At 37.1% G+C, this 15,727-nt stretch overlaps 1 protein-coding gene across 13 annotated transcripts in view; it reads right to left on the reverse strand.

The window, feature by feature from the left end:
• The window catches only part of TDRD3 (tudor domain containing 3), a 217,514-nt gene that overhangs the window by 52,882 nt on the left and 148,905 nt on the right, over window positions 1–15,727 (reverse strand). For 11 of the 13 annotated variants that reach the window (XM_086328443.1, XM_086328437.1, XM_086328441.1 and 8 more), the window contains one exon: window positions 316–1,166. The exons of the other annotated variants lie outside the window; for them this stretch is intronic. In XM_086328443.1, coding sequence (XP_086184569.1) covers window positions 316–1,166 — 851 coding nt within the window. The remainder of the gene's footprint in view (window positions 1–315; window positions 1,167–15,727) is intronic. 13 annotated transcript variants of the gene reach the window in all.

Consider the following 15,727-nt stretch of genomic DNA (forward strand, 5'->3'; position numbering starts at 1 on the left):
CAAATATTAATAGCTCTGTAGATGATAACTAAAGTAACTTGTCAACCTCATTTATTCACTTTTACAATACTTTTCTGATATGCAAGTGAAAATCAAACCTAACAACCAAATATTATGGGACTCCTAAGCATCCATAAAAAATATTAAATATTTTGCTCTTTCTTTGATAAGTTACATATGCATACATCTGTTCAAAGACTATAAACAAGTACAACCAGAGACTGAAACCCTGTCCCAAAGCAATGGCTTTCTATGGTCTCACTAGACTGTTAGATTCATTAATATTAGTATTTAATAACTTTACAGCATGCATACCTTGTTGTCTTCCCAATAAAGTGCTAAACATTCATCTCCAGATTTCCACAGTTTTGCATACTCCATAGGAATAGATGATTCTAGTACTTTTTCAGGTTTAATTGGCCCAGATCTTCTTTTGGGACCACTACTGTAAAATATTTTATCATCACAGGATGAAGCCATGATGGGTCCTGCTGGCTTAATAGGTCCCACTCGCCTTCCCTTCAGTGGCATTTCTGTCTCTCCATTTGGAACACCAATGAAACTATTCGTTCGGACAGGATGCTGGTAATCAGTATTTACATTAAAATGTTTTTCAATTTTTACACCACTAAAAGCTTCATTATTTATTGTTCGTGGCTTCCTGTCATAAAAATGATCCGAATTTGCTGTTTGGTTTTCTCTTTTCCCACGTTTGTGATTATTATAATCTACAGATTCTTGAGGAAAAGGATTTTCTTTTGCCTCTGCGTAGGATGGACCTTTTCCTGATCGGCTTTGCATAGAGTTATCCCTTTTTTTAAATACAGTATCACTGTGCTGGGAACTTAAAAGGTAAGAAGTATCTTTAGTTCTATCATATCTAGAATACGATCTATCACATTTGGTTCTCTCTTCAGCCCATCCTTCAGATCCCGAAGAAGTACTTGGTCTTTCAGAACCTCTGTTTCTAGGTAATCCACTGCCTTCCAAAACTGCTTTTGAATTTTGGGTATCTCTTTGAAAACGAGGAGGTTTTTCATTTCTTGGCTGTCTCGTATCATTTCGAGGAAGATATCGTGGTTGATTATTATCTTTTACTCCATTTTGCTCAGTATTTGACACTCTGTTTTGTCCTTGATGAAGCTGCTGCGGCTGTGATTTAGGTTCTGAAAAGTAAAAGTAATCATATGCATATTAAAATGAAGACTGCATTAATACTTAATTATCAAACTACTCATTTAACATCTTCTACTATCTTCCCACCTCATTATCTTAATCCCTCTTTGCTTGGTTAGACTTTTATGTTTCTAATGTACAGTTTGCCTGGTTAGCCACATTAGTGAAGTAAAGCAATCATATGAACCATAAAAAATGGTGGATAATTCAAAAGCAAGTTGAATTTGTTACTGAATATTTGCATTGTTATGGCTATCTGTACATGCTGCTCTGGTAATTCATTTCCCAAGACTGGTGAAACAGAACTACAAACTGAAACCACAGAAGCTGCTATGAAACTGTGCAAGTACACCTCTAGCTCAGTTCTTTTCTGAGTCCCCACCTGATGTATCATTGTGTATCATTCACTGTCAGTCAAGTTCTAGTCTTAGCAAAAAAAAAAAATTCTCAGTTCTTTCTGGATCTGGAATTGCTAAGTGTTTGAATTACAATTAGATATCTATTTATAAACCTTCCCTGGTGAAGGACAGGGAAGCCTGGCGTGCTGCAGTCCATGTGATGCAAAGAGGCGGACACAACTGAGTGACTGAATAATAACATAAACCTATCAAAGAACAGGTACTACTTGGAAATACAGGGGAAAAAGTGTCAAAATCTGATTAAGCAAAATAGTGTAGAAAATGTCCAACCAGAAATCAAATCAGTAACATGGCATATATACATACACCTCACAGATAATCTGATGGCTATATTTCACATAATGATCTTTATTCTCCTTCCATTTGTTCTGTGTCACTCACTCTTTCTTCTTCCACTGTTTCTCATAGCATGTCTGTAACACAATTACAATCAAGCTGACTGGTCCTGGTGCACACATCTTGTTTCTCTTGCCAAACACTATAATCAGTATGAACATTAGGATTATTCTTATATTTTACCAAGGTCACAATACTTCTTAATAGGGATACGACTAAATTCTGGGTGAGAATGCTTCCTGTATTTGCAAGTAAATTAACTTCTTTGATCTCTAGCTACTAAATGCCAAAGCATTCTCCCTTAGCACTCCTAGTCACTGTGACTATCTAAATTGTCTCCATACATTTCCAAACACCCACTGGAGGAGAAAAGGTACCAAGTAAAATGTTCAGATCAGCAGAAATAAAGAGAAGATCTTTAAAAAGGTCCCAAGTGACAAAGCAAGTCAAGACTAAAGATCAAGGCTCAAAATGAAAAGAAACTTCTCAGCAGAGCCAATGGAAGCCAGAAGCTTATCTAACAGACTTTAAATCTCTTTGAAATTAAAGAAAAATTATTTTCTAAGTACAATTCTACATTTAGCCTAACCACCCACTGATCATGACAAAGAACAAAGATTTTTCAAATATGCAAGATCTCAAATACTAGCCAAGACCATCAATAGAGATACTTTTATGAGATCAGTTTTCCCAAGATCTGCTTTACCAATCGGAGAAGGCACTGGCAACCCACTCCAGTACTCTTGCCTGGAAAATCCCATGGACGGAGGAGCCTGGTAGGCTGCAGTCCATGGGGTTGCAAAGAGTTGGACATGACTGAGTGACTTCACTTTCGCTTTTCACTTTCATGCATTGGAGAAGGACATGGCAATCCACTCCAGTGTTCTTGCCTAGAGAATCCCAGGGACGGAGGAGCCTGGTAGGCTGCCGTCTATGGGGTCACACAGAGTCAGACACAACTGAAGTGATTTAGCAGCAGTAGCAGCAGTTTTACCAATATAACACACAAAAAATATCTTATTGATATTGATATCTATTGATCACTGTAGTCAATATTAATTTTTTTTCTTTAGAAAGAAGAAAAGTAGAAATGAGCATTTTCAGCAGTAAGCATGTTTTGGCACTTGTTAATAAAGGCAGCACCTGCCTCTTGCTGACTATCTGCTATGTGTTAGGTACCCCATACTAGCCCTTTATACACATTATCTATAGTCCCTACAGCTGCCTTAACATACAAGTGTTATAGGGTTTATTTAATAGAAAGACGTAATATATAGTGAATTGAAGAAATTTTTTAGTTTCCAAAGTAAGTCAAATATGAAGGTATTTGCTGACAACAAAGTCTGAATAGATATTTAGGAAGTGAAGTGAAGTAGCTCAGTCAAGTCTGACTCTTTGTGACCCCACGGACTGTAGACTACCAAGCTCCTCAGTCCATGGGATTTTCCAGGCAAGAATCCTGGAGTGGGTTTCCATTTCCTTCTCCAGGAGATATTCCTGACCCAGGGATTGAACCCAGGTCTCCAGCATTGTAGGCAGACACTTTACAGTCTGGGCCACCAGGGATATTTAAGATCCCTGATTTTAACTTCAGGGAGTTAAAGGATCAATTTTTCAAAATTATTCCAGGTAGGAACACCAAAATCTATGATGATCAGGAAGTACAAACAACTTAAGTCATCATGAGAATAACTAAGTATCCTGAACCTCAAATGGCAGTCTGAATAACTACGCATACAGGATGGTTTCAATTAGCCTTGGTAGGTGTGGGAGAATTTGATTACAGCTCTTCTAAAAGAAGAAAAAAGGTAAAGATGTCCTAATCTACTTAACTGATGATATACATTACAGAATAAAACAGTAATTTTACTATTAATAAATATACTTCATTCCCATTATTATGCTGAGACAATACAGTGAGAGAAGAATCTATAAAGAAAACTGATTTTAAAATAAGAACTACTCTTAAAAAAGTAAACTCAATGAGGCAGAAGATAAAATTGTGCTTTTAAAAGAACACAGTTTTCATATACATACAAAATAAAACAAAAGTAAGCCAAGGACGTGAGTCTGGGTGAACTCCGGGAGTTGGTGATGGACAGGGAGGCCTGGCGTGCTGCGATTCATGGGGTCGCAAAGAGTCGGACACAACAGAGTGACTGAACTGAACTGAACTGAAGCCAAGGAAGGTCCTTAAAGGTTTTACCACTCCTGTATTTCCTTAAACATTTTATCTTAGTTAAGTAATGAAGTCAGAAGTAAATATTTTGAAACTGAACTAATCTATTAAATAAATAATAGAATATACTAAATCACTAAATTGTGGAAAGATGATTTTAAATATAGAAATAGCCCAAGAGTCAAATAGAAAGTGTCTTAATTCAGCAGTTGGAAACTAGTTGCTCTCTGTTGCTCTTCCTGAGGAGGCACTGATGATTCCAAACCACCAAAATAGTAGTGATAATACAGGCCAGGTCTACAGTCACTAACTGAAAATACACTGAGACCCTTTTCTGTACAGGAAGGAGAATAAAACGCTTTGCTTTTTTTCTTCTTTTTTTTAATGAACTGAAAGGGAAAGGTGAAAGAAAAGCATAAATAGAAATCAGTAATATTATATATTAAATAGAGGAGAAAAAATGGAAAAAGAAAATTAGCAAATGACAAAAATTCATCACAAAATAGATAAAATTATAAAAACATCTAAAAGATCAAAGTGATAAAAGTTTATATGATAAAATTAATCAAAGGATACTATGAGTTTCATTTGACTTGTAATAAAATGTTCCTGTTAAATCAGCTCATAAGTTTAAAAAGGCAAGTTCACAAAATAATTGATTACAATTATTTGTAATAATAATTGATTACAATTATTTGATTACAAGGCCCATGTTCTGAAATGCAAGGATCATTAAGAGTGAATTTATTAATTGTCATAACTTATTTGGGTTTGTACATTAGAATGTGCTTTATAATTAAATTATTAAATTAAATTAAAATTTTAATTAAATTAAAATTTTAATTAAAATATTAATACTTCTTTGCAGAGTATTCATTCTCCAGTTGCAGCTGTACCTGCTTTTTATAGTAGAAAAACAGGTACATTTTGTTTCCCAAGATGATCCTTCATTGTATTCTGAGACACCTACTTAAAGAAATGGCTTAATTAATATTTCACTATGTACCGGACTCTACTTAAAAGGTCTTTTAACTACACTACTTCATATAATTCTCCCAACCACCTTGAAAGGCAATATTATTATCCCCATTTTATAAGTGAATTAACAAAAAGCTGAGTTAACAGCTAGAAAACATTAGCGCCAGAGCTTAACTCAAGTCTAACTGAAGAAAAAGACCATAATTTTCTCCCTATGCAAGCTGCCTGCCTGGAGAAACAAAGCAGAGTGTAACAAAACATGTGTTAGCTACAATTTCATTACCTACATCTGTTCATTCCTAGTATGATACAGAAGTCACAAAAGTTCTTTCACAATCTCTGATGAACTAAAAATTTATAAATCTGGATACTAGGAATGCCAAAATTCTGACCTGAAACTAATAACCTCTTTCCATTAATGCAAAACAAAAGGAATACCTATTTATCAGCTAGATATTATTTTTAAAATGTCATACTATTACTACTAAGTCGCTTCAGTTGTGTCCGACTCTATGCGACCCCATAGACGGCAGCCCACCAGGCTCCCCCGTCCCTGGGATTCTCCAGGCAAGAACAGGAGTGGGTTGCCATTTCCTTCTCCAATGCATGAAAGTGAAGTCGCTCAGTCGTGTCTGACCCTCAGCGACCCCATGGAATGTAGCCTTCCAGGCTCCTCCGTCCATGGGATTTCCCAGGCAAGAGTACTGGAGTGGGGTGCCATTGCCTTCTCTGTAGTACCATGGTAAAACAGATTACCAAATAACATATATATTAATTCAAGTAGAGTAGTTAAAATTACTGCTGAGTAATCTTTCAACAAATAAAGCAAAATAAAAATAAATCATCAAAGATATTTGTTACAAAAAGATAGTATTAACTGATCAGTACATGAATTCACATTAAAACAGAAGCATAACATTTCCTAATATTTCTATGTCTATATACAGACCAGATTACATTTTTTTCACATCAAAAATTTCAACTAATTTTCCCAATTATACCAATAACGGCTTTTGTGTAAAATATCTTTACATATTTTTATCTAAATACCTTTAGATATTCTAAATATCTAAAATGTCTTTAGATATTCTGTAATGACAAAACTCTCTGGCTATAAAAGTTTATCTATCAGCTCAAAATTTATATGCTTTGTTTCCTCTTGTAAAAAATTACTTCCTCTATAAATTTATTCTGTATGTATCCTGACTTCGATAACAAAGGTTAAAAAAAGAAGTATATCTCATTCTTAGCAGGTACATATAAATACAAGTGGTTATTAAATGATAATGTTCTCCATATAATAAAAAATAAAATGTAGTCTTTTAAAAATATTATGTGATAGGAAGAGATATTGCTCATCATTCCAAGCTTAAAGTATAACTTTTTCATGCTATATTAAATATGTTATTTCTTACCACTTTCTTCAAAATAATCATTTTAATGTCCATAGATCATTTATCTATAGGACATCCTTCAGCTTTCTTCTAACCCCACTACTTCGCTGACATTATTTTTGCCAAGATCTCCAATCAGTGATGTGTTGGAGCCAGTCTGAATACTGCATAAAAACTGATTATTAAATTTTCAGAAAATCTGCAATCTGGTTGCAAACTGAAATTAACTTGAAAGTAGCTGCTAATAATTTGAAATTAGCCATAGTGGAATATTTATACCACAGAAATCAGAAAAAGTTAAAAAGTAGAGCATCACTCCTCTTCTCCAGGGTCAGCTGTTAAACATTCACCAGCACAAGCACTACTAATGCCGTGTAAACCAACGGACACTTCACATCCTCTCTGCTTCTACTCCTCCTGCTTTTTTGGCAGCTGTTTTCTCAGCTTCTTTCATTGGCTCTTCCATCTCCATTTGATCTCTAACTTCAATTGCCTGTTTAGTGTATCTCCTTGATTTTTAAAAAACTTAACATAAAATGTATTTCAAATTTATGGTAAGCCAATTTTCACCAACTTTCTATGTATTATCTTTAAAAATTTTCACTGAAGTTATCCCTAAATCCATATGTAAATTTCTATATACTATTAATTATTAAATTCAAATAACTACTAACTTTACTTTAATAAGCAGGATATTACCTGTGCAGCACTGTGGACTATTTTCACTTCCCACCTGGTATTTATCTAACACCTTAAACTTCCTGGTTTCCTGCCCTGACAAAAGGATAATGTCAGATGCTATGCTATCAGAATGCTTGCAAATCTAGGGACCATAATGTCAGATGACAATAGAGACCAGAGCATTTCAAAGAACTCTAACTAATGACCAGGAGTTTTGTTCCAGTTATTGGTTCTAGTTAATTTTCAATCAACTGTTGACTGTCACTTGTCTAAAATGCAGTAACAAATGTTGAGGCTTTGACAAACTGCTAAAAGACCTTCTGAGTAAAACTTATCTGTAGTTATATGAGATCAGACACAAGAACTACAGACTACAGGATCATGGGTATAGAGTATTCACTGTAGAAACAATTAATTCAAGTTAACAGTAAAGCACTATCAGAAAAAGTCAAGGACTGGGAAAGTCATACTGGTGGCTAGGGTCAGAGAGAAAGTGAAAAGTAGTGTGTGGAAAATGACACATTTTGCTAACAGCTTATGACTATTCACATAGCAACCCTTCATTCCTGGCTTCCAAGGAAGCATTCCACCATCAATTTTAATCAATCAATTGCACAGGGAAATGAGGAGGAATGTTGTTTGATGTAATTAGATGTAAACATACATAATATGGGCGATTGTTTCTTGAGGAAATCCTGTACAAGAACATCCAGCCTAACACAAATATATTCTCTCTCTCTTCATGACCTAGTTTCCTGACTTTTCAACTATTATCATTCTATCACATTTCCTTCCTGTATCCCTACTGTTAAGTCATCAAAATTCAAGCTATAAATCTATTAAGTCAAACTATTTAAACTGACTTGAAACTTGGTTAAATGAAAATAAAACAAAAAGACACCTACCAACCATTAGAAGCCTGAAACTTCATATGCATTAACCATCATCCATTAATATCTGCTACTATCTACTTATATCTGAATATTATGTAGAATTTGAAATTATGCATTACATTAACCAAGATAAATGCTAAGATAAATTCTCACAAAATCCACAGAAAATAAAGAACTGGAACTGCACAAAAACAGTATATGTATTATAGTCTGAATTTTATTCTGTCAATAAGAAGAGTCATTGGAGTATTTTAAGCAAGAGGGTAATGGGACCAAATTTATGTTCTGAAAGATCACTGTTTGCTATACAGAAGATGAGATGATAAAGTTCTGCAAAGAGTCAGTAGAGAACTGATGAGGGCGCAAAGTAGGAAAAGGGAAGAGATGAAGAGACAGTGAGTGGAGGATGCTGTTGCTACTACTGTTAATTAAAATGACGATAATGTGTTGAGGTTTGACAGAAAACAACAAAATTCTCTAAAGCAATTACTCTTCATTTAAAAAATTAATAAATTTTAAAAACTGATGACAATGCTGCTGACTGTGGTAGTGGTGTGGCACAGCGACCGTTATGTGGAGGCCTGTGTGCCAAACACCACGCTTAGCATTTGGCATGCACAATGAACTTGACCTTCCCAGTAACTGCAAACTTATGCAGTACTACTGTTTTCCCATCTCCCAATAAAGAAAGAAAGATTTGGGAGATTATATAACTTGCCCAAAGACATACCACTAGCAAATAGAAGAGCTGTCAGTTAAGTTAGTGGTAGAATCAGTTGTACATATCTGCCGCAGCATCTTTTCAATTCTCCTCTTATTTTGGTAACAGAACTCTGCTTTGAGTGATGGGAACTACTCCCTCCTTTTATATATAATCCAGAATCAATTAAGATGTCTTAGCTCTCCTAAGAAGGTGGCAGATACAGACATTAGAAGACAGAAGGTCTGTTTCTGCCAGATCTCCCAGTTATAAGGACCATTTGATTGTTTCTGAGAAATATTTTTTTAATTACCTTTTCATATTATGAATGGAGATTTGACACCAACAACTGTAGTGCTCTTTTAGCCAAGTTTCTCTGTACTCCTGTTCCAGCCACTTCATACACACCAATGCCAAAATCACCAGTGAAACTCAGTTGAGCTTCGTGAATCAATAATTATATGATGAAAGCTTTTTATCTTTTTCCAAAAATAAAAAACATGTGCTTGCAAAATTAAGATGAGCTTTTTTACCTGTGTATCTATACATGTCATTATGCCCCCTTATACACCCTTATATATGTTGGCCATAGGCTATACTTGGTGCTTCATGGTCCAATCTTTGCTACCACATGACATAATCTGTCAACACAAAATTCAAAGACAGAGAAAGACTTTCCAGTTATATGAGCCAATATATTACCTTTTTACTTATTTGGATTTCTGTGGCTCACAGCTTAAAGCAAACTAGCTTAGAAACTGTTTAGACACTAAGTCATGTCCGACACTTTTGCGACTCCATAGACTGTAGGACTGTAGCCTGCCAGGCTTCTCTGTCCATGGAATTTTCCAGGCAAGAATACTGGAGTGGGTTGTCATTTCCTTCTCCAGTGGTTCTTCCTGACCTAGGGATCAAACCCACGTCTCCTGCATTAGCAGGTGGATTCTTTACCATTGAGCCACCTGCTGCTGCTGCTGCTGCTAAGTTGCTTCAGTTGTGTCCGACTCTGTAGAACCCCATAGATGGCAACTCACTAGGCTCCTCCGTCCCTGGGATTCTCCAGGCAAGAACACTGGAGTGGGTTGCCATGTCCTTCTCCAGTGCATGAAAGTGAAACGTGAAAGTGAAATCGCTCAGTCTTGTCTGACTCTTAGAGACCCCATGAACTGCAGCCTACCAGGCTCCTCCATCCATGGGATTTTCCAGGCAAGAGTACTGGAGCCACCTAGGAAGCCCCAACTTAGAAATCAGTGCCAGGAAAAAGAGTGATACAGTGACAGAACCTAAAATGTAAAATGTGTTTAGCAAAGGAAGGGTACAGGGTAGTGAAAGTCATTGTATCCCCTAAAAGAAGTTGGCACTCACTCCTCATTGAATGGCTAAACTACAGTCTATTGTCTTCGAACTGGAGCACCTAACTAATGAGGCCAAGGATTCAGAGAACTTGGTATGAAAATGCCAGAGAGATGAAAGGTGCTGGTTGCTTCTTACTGCCTTCAGTAACTCATAAGAAAGTAACAAGGCGGCAAGCTTGAAAGTAGAAAGGTAAGCTTGAAAGTAGATGCAACTTCTCAAATTATACCAATAAGCCTAAAGGACTGAGACTCAGATAATTATGCTTCTTGACAAAAAATATGGAGAAACACAAATAAAACTTGTAACACATATTTAACTTGCAAAATAAGCTACATAAACAAGGAAACAGAGGAGTATAAATTTAAGAAGGTTACCCTGTCCACTTTTCTCACAATGTCCCTTGTTGCTTATTCAGAAAAATTAAGCTTTATTTGGTTTTATTTAAGATGTAGAAAGTTAAAACAGTAAAGTATTATATTAAGGCATCCCTTCCCTCTATTTCTGGCCAACCTAGATATCTTCCATGATAACAGAAAGAATAATACCTACTTTTTCTGTCCCAAGCTGACACTTAAAATATATATTTCTAGTGCCCATATTTTCAGTGGGCATTGTTTTAAATGGTAATTACATATTACTGAAGTAATTTATTGATAAACTTAAGGTATGTAAAGTTGACAGCTGGCCTGATAATCTGGCCAGGACTATATCTAGTCTACAAAAACCAAAAAAAATTTTAAAGCCTATATATAAAAGCCTTTCTGAATTCAAGCCTATCACAAATTGATCAACTTAATATTACCAACTTGGTATCAAACTGCTAGAGGTCACAGACACTTTAGTGATTACTCTCATATAACAGTGTAATCTAACCTCATTTTTTTCATAATATTGACAATAATGTCAGGTAGAATTACATTTGACTCAAAAGGCACAACAAAAAAGTTGATAGGGGAAAATCTCTAGGAAAAGTACATGTGATGAACAGCTACAGGCACTACTAATTCTATTGCATTTTGCTTCCTTGTACTTTGCCAATATGCATTTATTACAATTAAAGATCTGTGACAACTCTCAATTGATAGATGATGCTTAGCGCTTTTGAGTAATAAGGCAATTTTTAATTAAGGTAGGTATATACATTGTTTTTTAGACAGTGTTATTGCATACTTCTCTCACATCCATACACGATCACTGGAAAAACTATAGCCTTGATAGACAGACCTTTGTTAGGAAAGTAATGATTCTGCTTTTTAATATGCTGTCTAGGTTGGTCATAATGGCTTCAGTCACCATCTGCAGTGATTTTGGAGCCCAGAAAAATAAAGTCAGCCATTGTTTCCACTCTTTCCCCATCTATTTGCCATGAAGTGATGGGACCAGATGCCATGAGCTTAGTTTTCTAAATGTTGAGGTTTAAGCCGACTTTTTCACTCTCCTCTTTCACTTTCATCAAGAGGCTCTTTAGTTCTTCTTCACTTTATGCCATAAGGGTGGTGTCATCTGCATATCTGAGGTTCTTGATATTTCTCCCAGCAATCTTGATTCCAGCTTGTGCTTCCTCCAGCCCACCATTTCTCATGATGTACTCTACATATAAGTTAAATAAGCAGGGTGACAATATCCAACCTTGACATACTCCTTTTCCTATTTGGAACCAGTCTGTTGTTCCACATCCAGTTCTCACTGTTCCTTCCTGACTTGCATACAGGTTTCTCACGAGGCAGGTCAGGTGGTCTGGTATTCCCGTCTCTTTCAGAATTTTCCAGTTTATTGTGATCCGCACAGTCAAAGGCTTTGGCATAGTCAATAAAGCAGAAATTGATGTTTTTCTGGAACTCTCTTGCTCTTGACAGTCCCTTGGACTGCAAGGAGATCCAACCAGTCCACCCTAAAGGAGACCAGTCCTGGGTGTTCATTGGAAGGACTGATGTTGAGGCTGAAACTCCAATAATTTGGCCACCTGATGCAAAGAGCTGACTCATTAGAAAAGACCCTCATTAGAAAAGAGAAGGGGATGACAGAGGATGAAATAGTTGGATGGCATCACCGACTCGATCGACACAGGTTTGGGTAGACTCCAGGAGTTGGTGATGGACAGGAAGGCCTGGGGTGCTGTGGTTCACAGGGTCGAAAAGAGTTGGACACGACTAAGCGACTGAACTGAACTGATTGCATACTTAATAGACTACTGTATAAGGTACACATAACTTTTACATGCCCTAGGAATTAAGAAAAAAAAATGTGACTTGCTTTATTCTAGTGGCTTGAACCAAACTCACATCATCGCCAATGCATAACTGTACATCTGGTGGGAGTTTTTAAAAATCAGAATAAAGGAATGATAGTTTTATTCTTTTAAAGAAAATTATATAATACAATGTGAAAGCAAATGTGTTACTTACCTGCATTAAATCTGTCAAAAACACATTCTTAGAGGATGTATTATTTTTTCCCAAAAAACCTAACATATTACACAGAATTTGATACGACATAACAAGTGCATCCAGGCCTGGGCTTATTAAATTAAACACAGCTTCCAGGGATGCCCAACCTAAATAAAATTCTCAGAGAGCGTAAATGACACAAAACACAGACGCAGGAGAGGTTTGGTGACTTAACTAAGTTAGAAATAAACATCAAAAACAGACAAACAAACAAACATACACATCACTGAATCATGATTACTTATAATCAACTTGGTTCTGTAACAGACCCAGATAATGATACTGATGATAAGAATGTGAATAAAATTAAAAGCCCATAATTCTTCCCATTAGCCTTCCATAAGGCATTTAACCAATAAAATTTGTGGAGACTCTATCCTGAAAAGCTTTCTACATTTTTCTTAGGTGAAGAGTTTCCCATCATGAAGAGTTGATTTTGCAATATAAGATTTATGGAACAATGACAAATTTTGAAGGAAACCCAAAGTGGAGATTCAATTTTACAAAAGTAAAAATTTATTCTGAGCTTTACTTCAGTTAAAAAGAAATATGAAATCATAAAATAAACAGAAAAACAATTCAGTAGTTTGCTTCAACTGTTTGCTTTATTATGAGCCTCAATTCCTCCAGGAACATAGGAACAGTATAAGGGTTAACAAGAGAAGGAGTAACAGAAAGATCTCTGAAGGAGACCTGAGGATGACCCCACATATTAATCCTGTCACCTTTATTGTGACGGGATTATGTGAAGACAGCCAAGAGAATACAGGCATACTTTTTTTTTACTGCACTTTGCAGATTTTTCATTTTTTAAAGAAGAACTGAAGGTTTGTGGCAACTCTGCACTGAGCAAGCCTACTGGTACCAGCAGTGTTGGAGAAGACCCTTGAGAGTCCCATGGACTGCAAGGAGATCCAACCAGTCCATTCTAATGAAGATCAGGCCTGGGTGTTCTTTGGAAGGACTGATGCTGAAGCTGAAACTCCAATACTTTGGCCACCTCATGAGAAGAGTTGACTCATTGGAAAAGACTCTGATGCTGGGAGGGATGGAGGGCAGGAGGAGAAGGGGACAACAGAGGATGAGATGGCTGGATGGCATCACCGACTGGATGGACATGAGTTTGAGTGAACTCTGGGAGTTGGTGGTGGACACGGAGGCCTGGCTGCAATTCATGGGGTCGCAAGGAGTCGGACACGACTGAGCAACTGAAATGAACTGCACTGGTACCAGCATTTGCTTTCTTCCATTTTCTGTGTTGACAAAGGTCTGTATACTCAAAGCTGTGGTTTTTCTGGTAGTCATATACGGCTGTGAGAGTTAGACGACAAAGAAGGCTGACTGCCGAAAAGAACTGATGCTTTTGAACTGCAGTGTTGGAGAAGACTCTTGAGAGTCCCTTGGACTGTAAAGAGATCAAACCAGTCAATCCTAAAGGAAACCAACCCTGAATATTCATTGGAAGAATTGAGGTGAAGCTGAAGCTCCAATTCTTTGGCCACCTGATACAAAGAGCCGACTCATTAGAAAAGACCCTGGGAAAGACTGAGGGCAGGAAGAGAAGTGGGCAACAGAGGATGGGAAGGTTAGATCGCACCATGAACTCAATGGACATGAGTTTGAGCAAACTCTGGGAGATAGTGAAGGATAGGGAAGCCTGGGGTGCCACAGTCTATAGAGTCAAAAAGAGTTGGACATGACAAGAGAGTTCCAGAAAAACATCTATTTCTGCTTTATTGACTATGCCAAGGCCTTTGACTGTGTGGATCACAATAAACTGTGGAAAATTCTTCAAGAGATGGGAATACCAGACCACCTGACCTGGCTCTTGAGAAACCTATATGCAGGTCAGGAAGCAACAGTTAGAACTGGACATGGAACAACAGACTGGTTCCAAATAGGAAAAGGAGTACAAGGCTGTATATTCTCACCCTGCTTATTTAACTTATATGTAGAGTACATCATGAGAAATGCTGGGGTGGAAGAAACACAAGCTGGAATCAAGATTGCTGGGAGAAATATCAATAACCTCAGATATGCAGATGACACCATCCTTATGGCAGAAAGTGAAGAGGAACTAAAAAGCCTCTTGATACAGGTGAAAGAGGAGAGTGAAAAAGTTGGCTTAAAGCTCAACATTCAGAAAACGAAGATCATGGCATCTGGTCCCATCACTTCATGGGAAATAGATGGGGAAACAATGGAAACAGCGTCAGACTTTATTTTGGGGGGCTCCAAAGTCACTGCAGATGGTGACTGCAGCCATGAAATTAAAAGACACTTACTCCTTGGAAGAAAAGTTATGACCAACCTAGATAGCATATTCAAAAGCAGAGACATTACTTTGCAAACAAAGGTCCGTCTAGTCAAGGCTATCGTTTTTCCAGTGGTCATGTATGGATGTGAGAGTTGGACTGTGAAGAAAGCTGAGCGCTAAAGAATTGATGCTTTTGAACTGTGGTGTTGGAGAAGACTCTTGAGAGTCCCTTGGACTGCAAGGAGATCCAACCAGTCCATTCTGAACGAGATCAGCCCTGGGATTTCTTTGGAAGAAATGATGCTAATGCTGGAACTCCAGTACTTTGGGCACTTCATGCAAAGAGTTGACTCATTGGAAAAGACCCTGATGCTGGGAGGTATTGGGGGCAGGAGGAAAAGGGGACGACAGAGGATGAAATGGCTGGATGGCATCACTGACTTGATGGACATGAGTTTGAGTGAACTCCGGGAGTTGGTGATGGACAGGGAGGCCTGGTGTTCTGCGATTCATGGGGTCGCAAAGAGTCGCACATGACTGAGCGACTGAACTGAACTGAACTGAACTGAGTGACAGAACAACAAAATTCTCTGTGTCACACTTTGTAAATTCAGGCACTATTTCAATGTTTTTCATTAGTATTATATTTGTTATAGTGATGTGTGATCTGTGATCTTTAATGTTACACTATGACTTGCTGAAGGCTCATATTTAACAATTAAGCATTTTTAATAAAAGTATGTACTTTTCCAGACATAATACTATTGCACACTTAACAGACTGTAGTATAGGATAAGCATAACTTTGAAATGTATTGAGAAACCAAAGAATTTTGTGTGACTTGTTTTACTGCGATATTCACTTTATTGTGGTGGTCTGGAACCAAACCAGAAATATCTTCCAGGTATGCC

The sequence above is a fragment of the Bos grunniens genome, chromosome 12 (assembly GCF_055505025.1).
Source record: "Bos grunniens cultivar Pamir isolate PY7600 chromosome 12, Bosgru_T2T1.0, whole genome shotgun sequence".
Classification (NCBI taxonomy): Eukaryota; Metazoa; Chordata; class Mammalia; order Artiodactyla; family Bovidae; genus Bos; species Bos grunniens.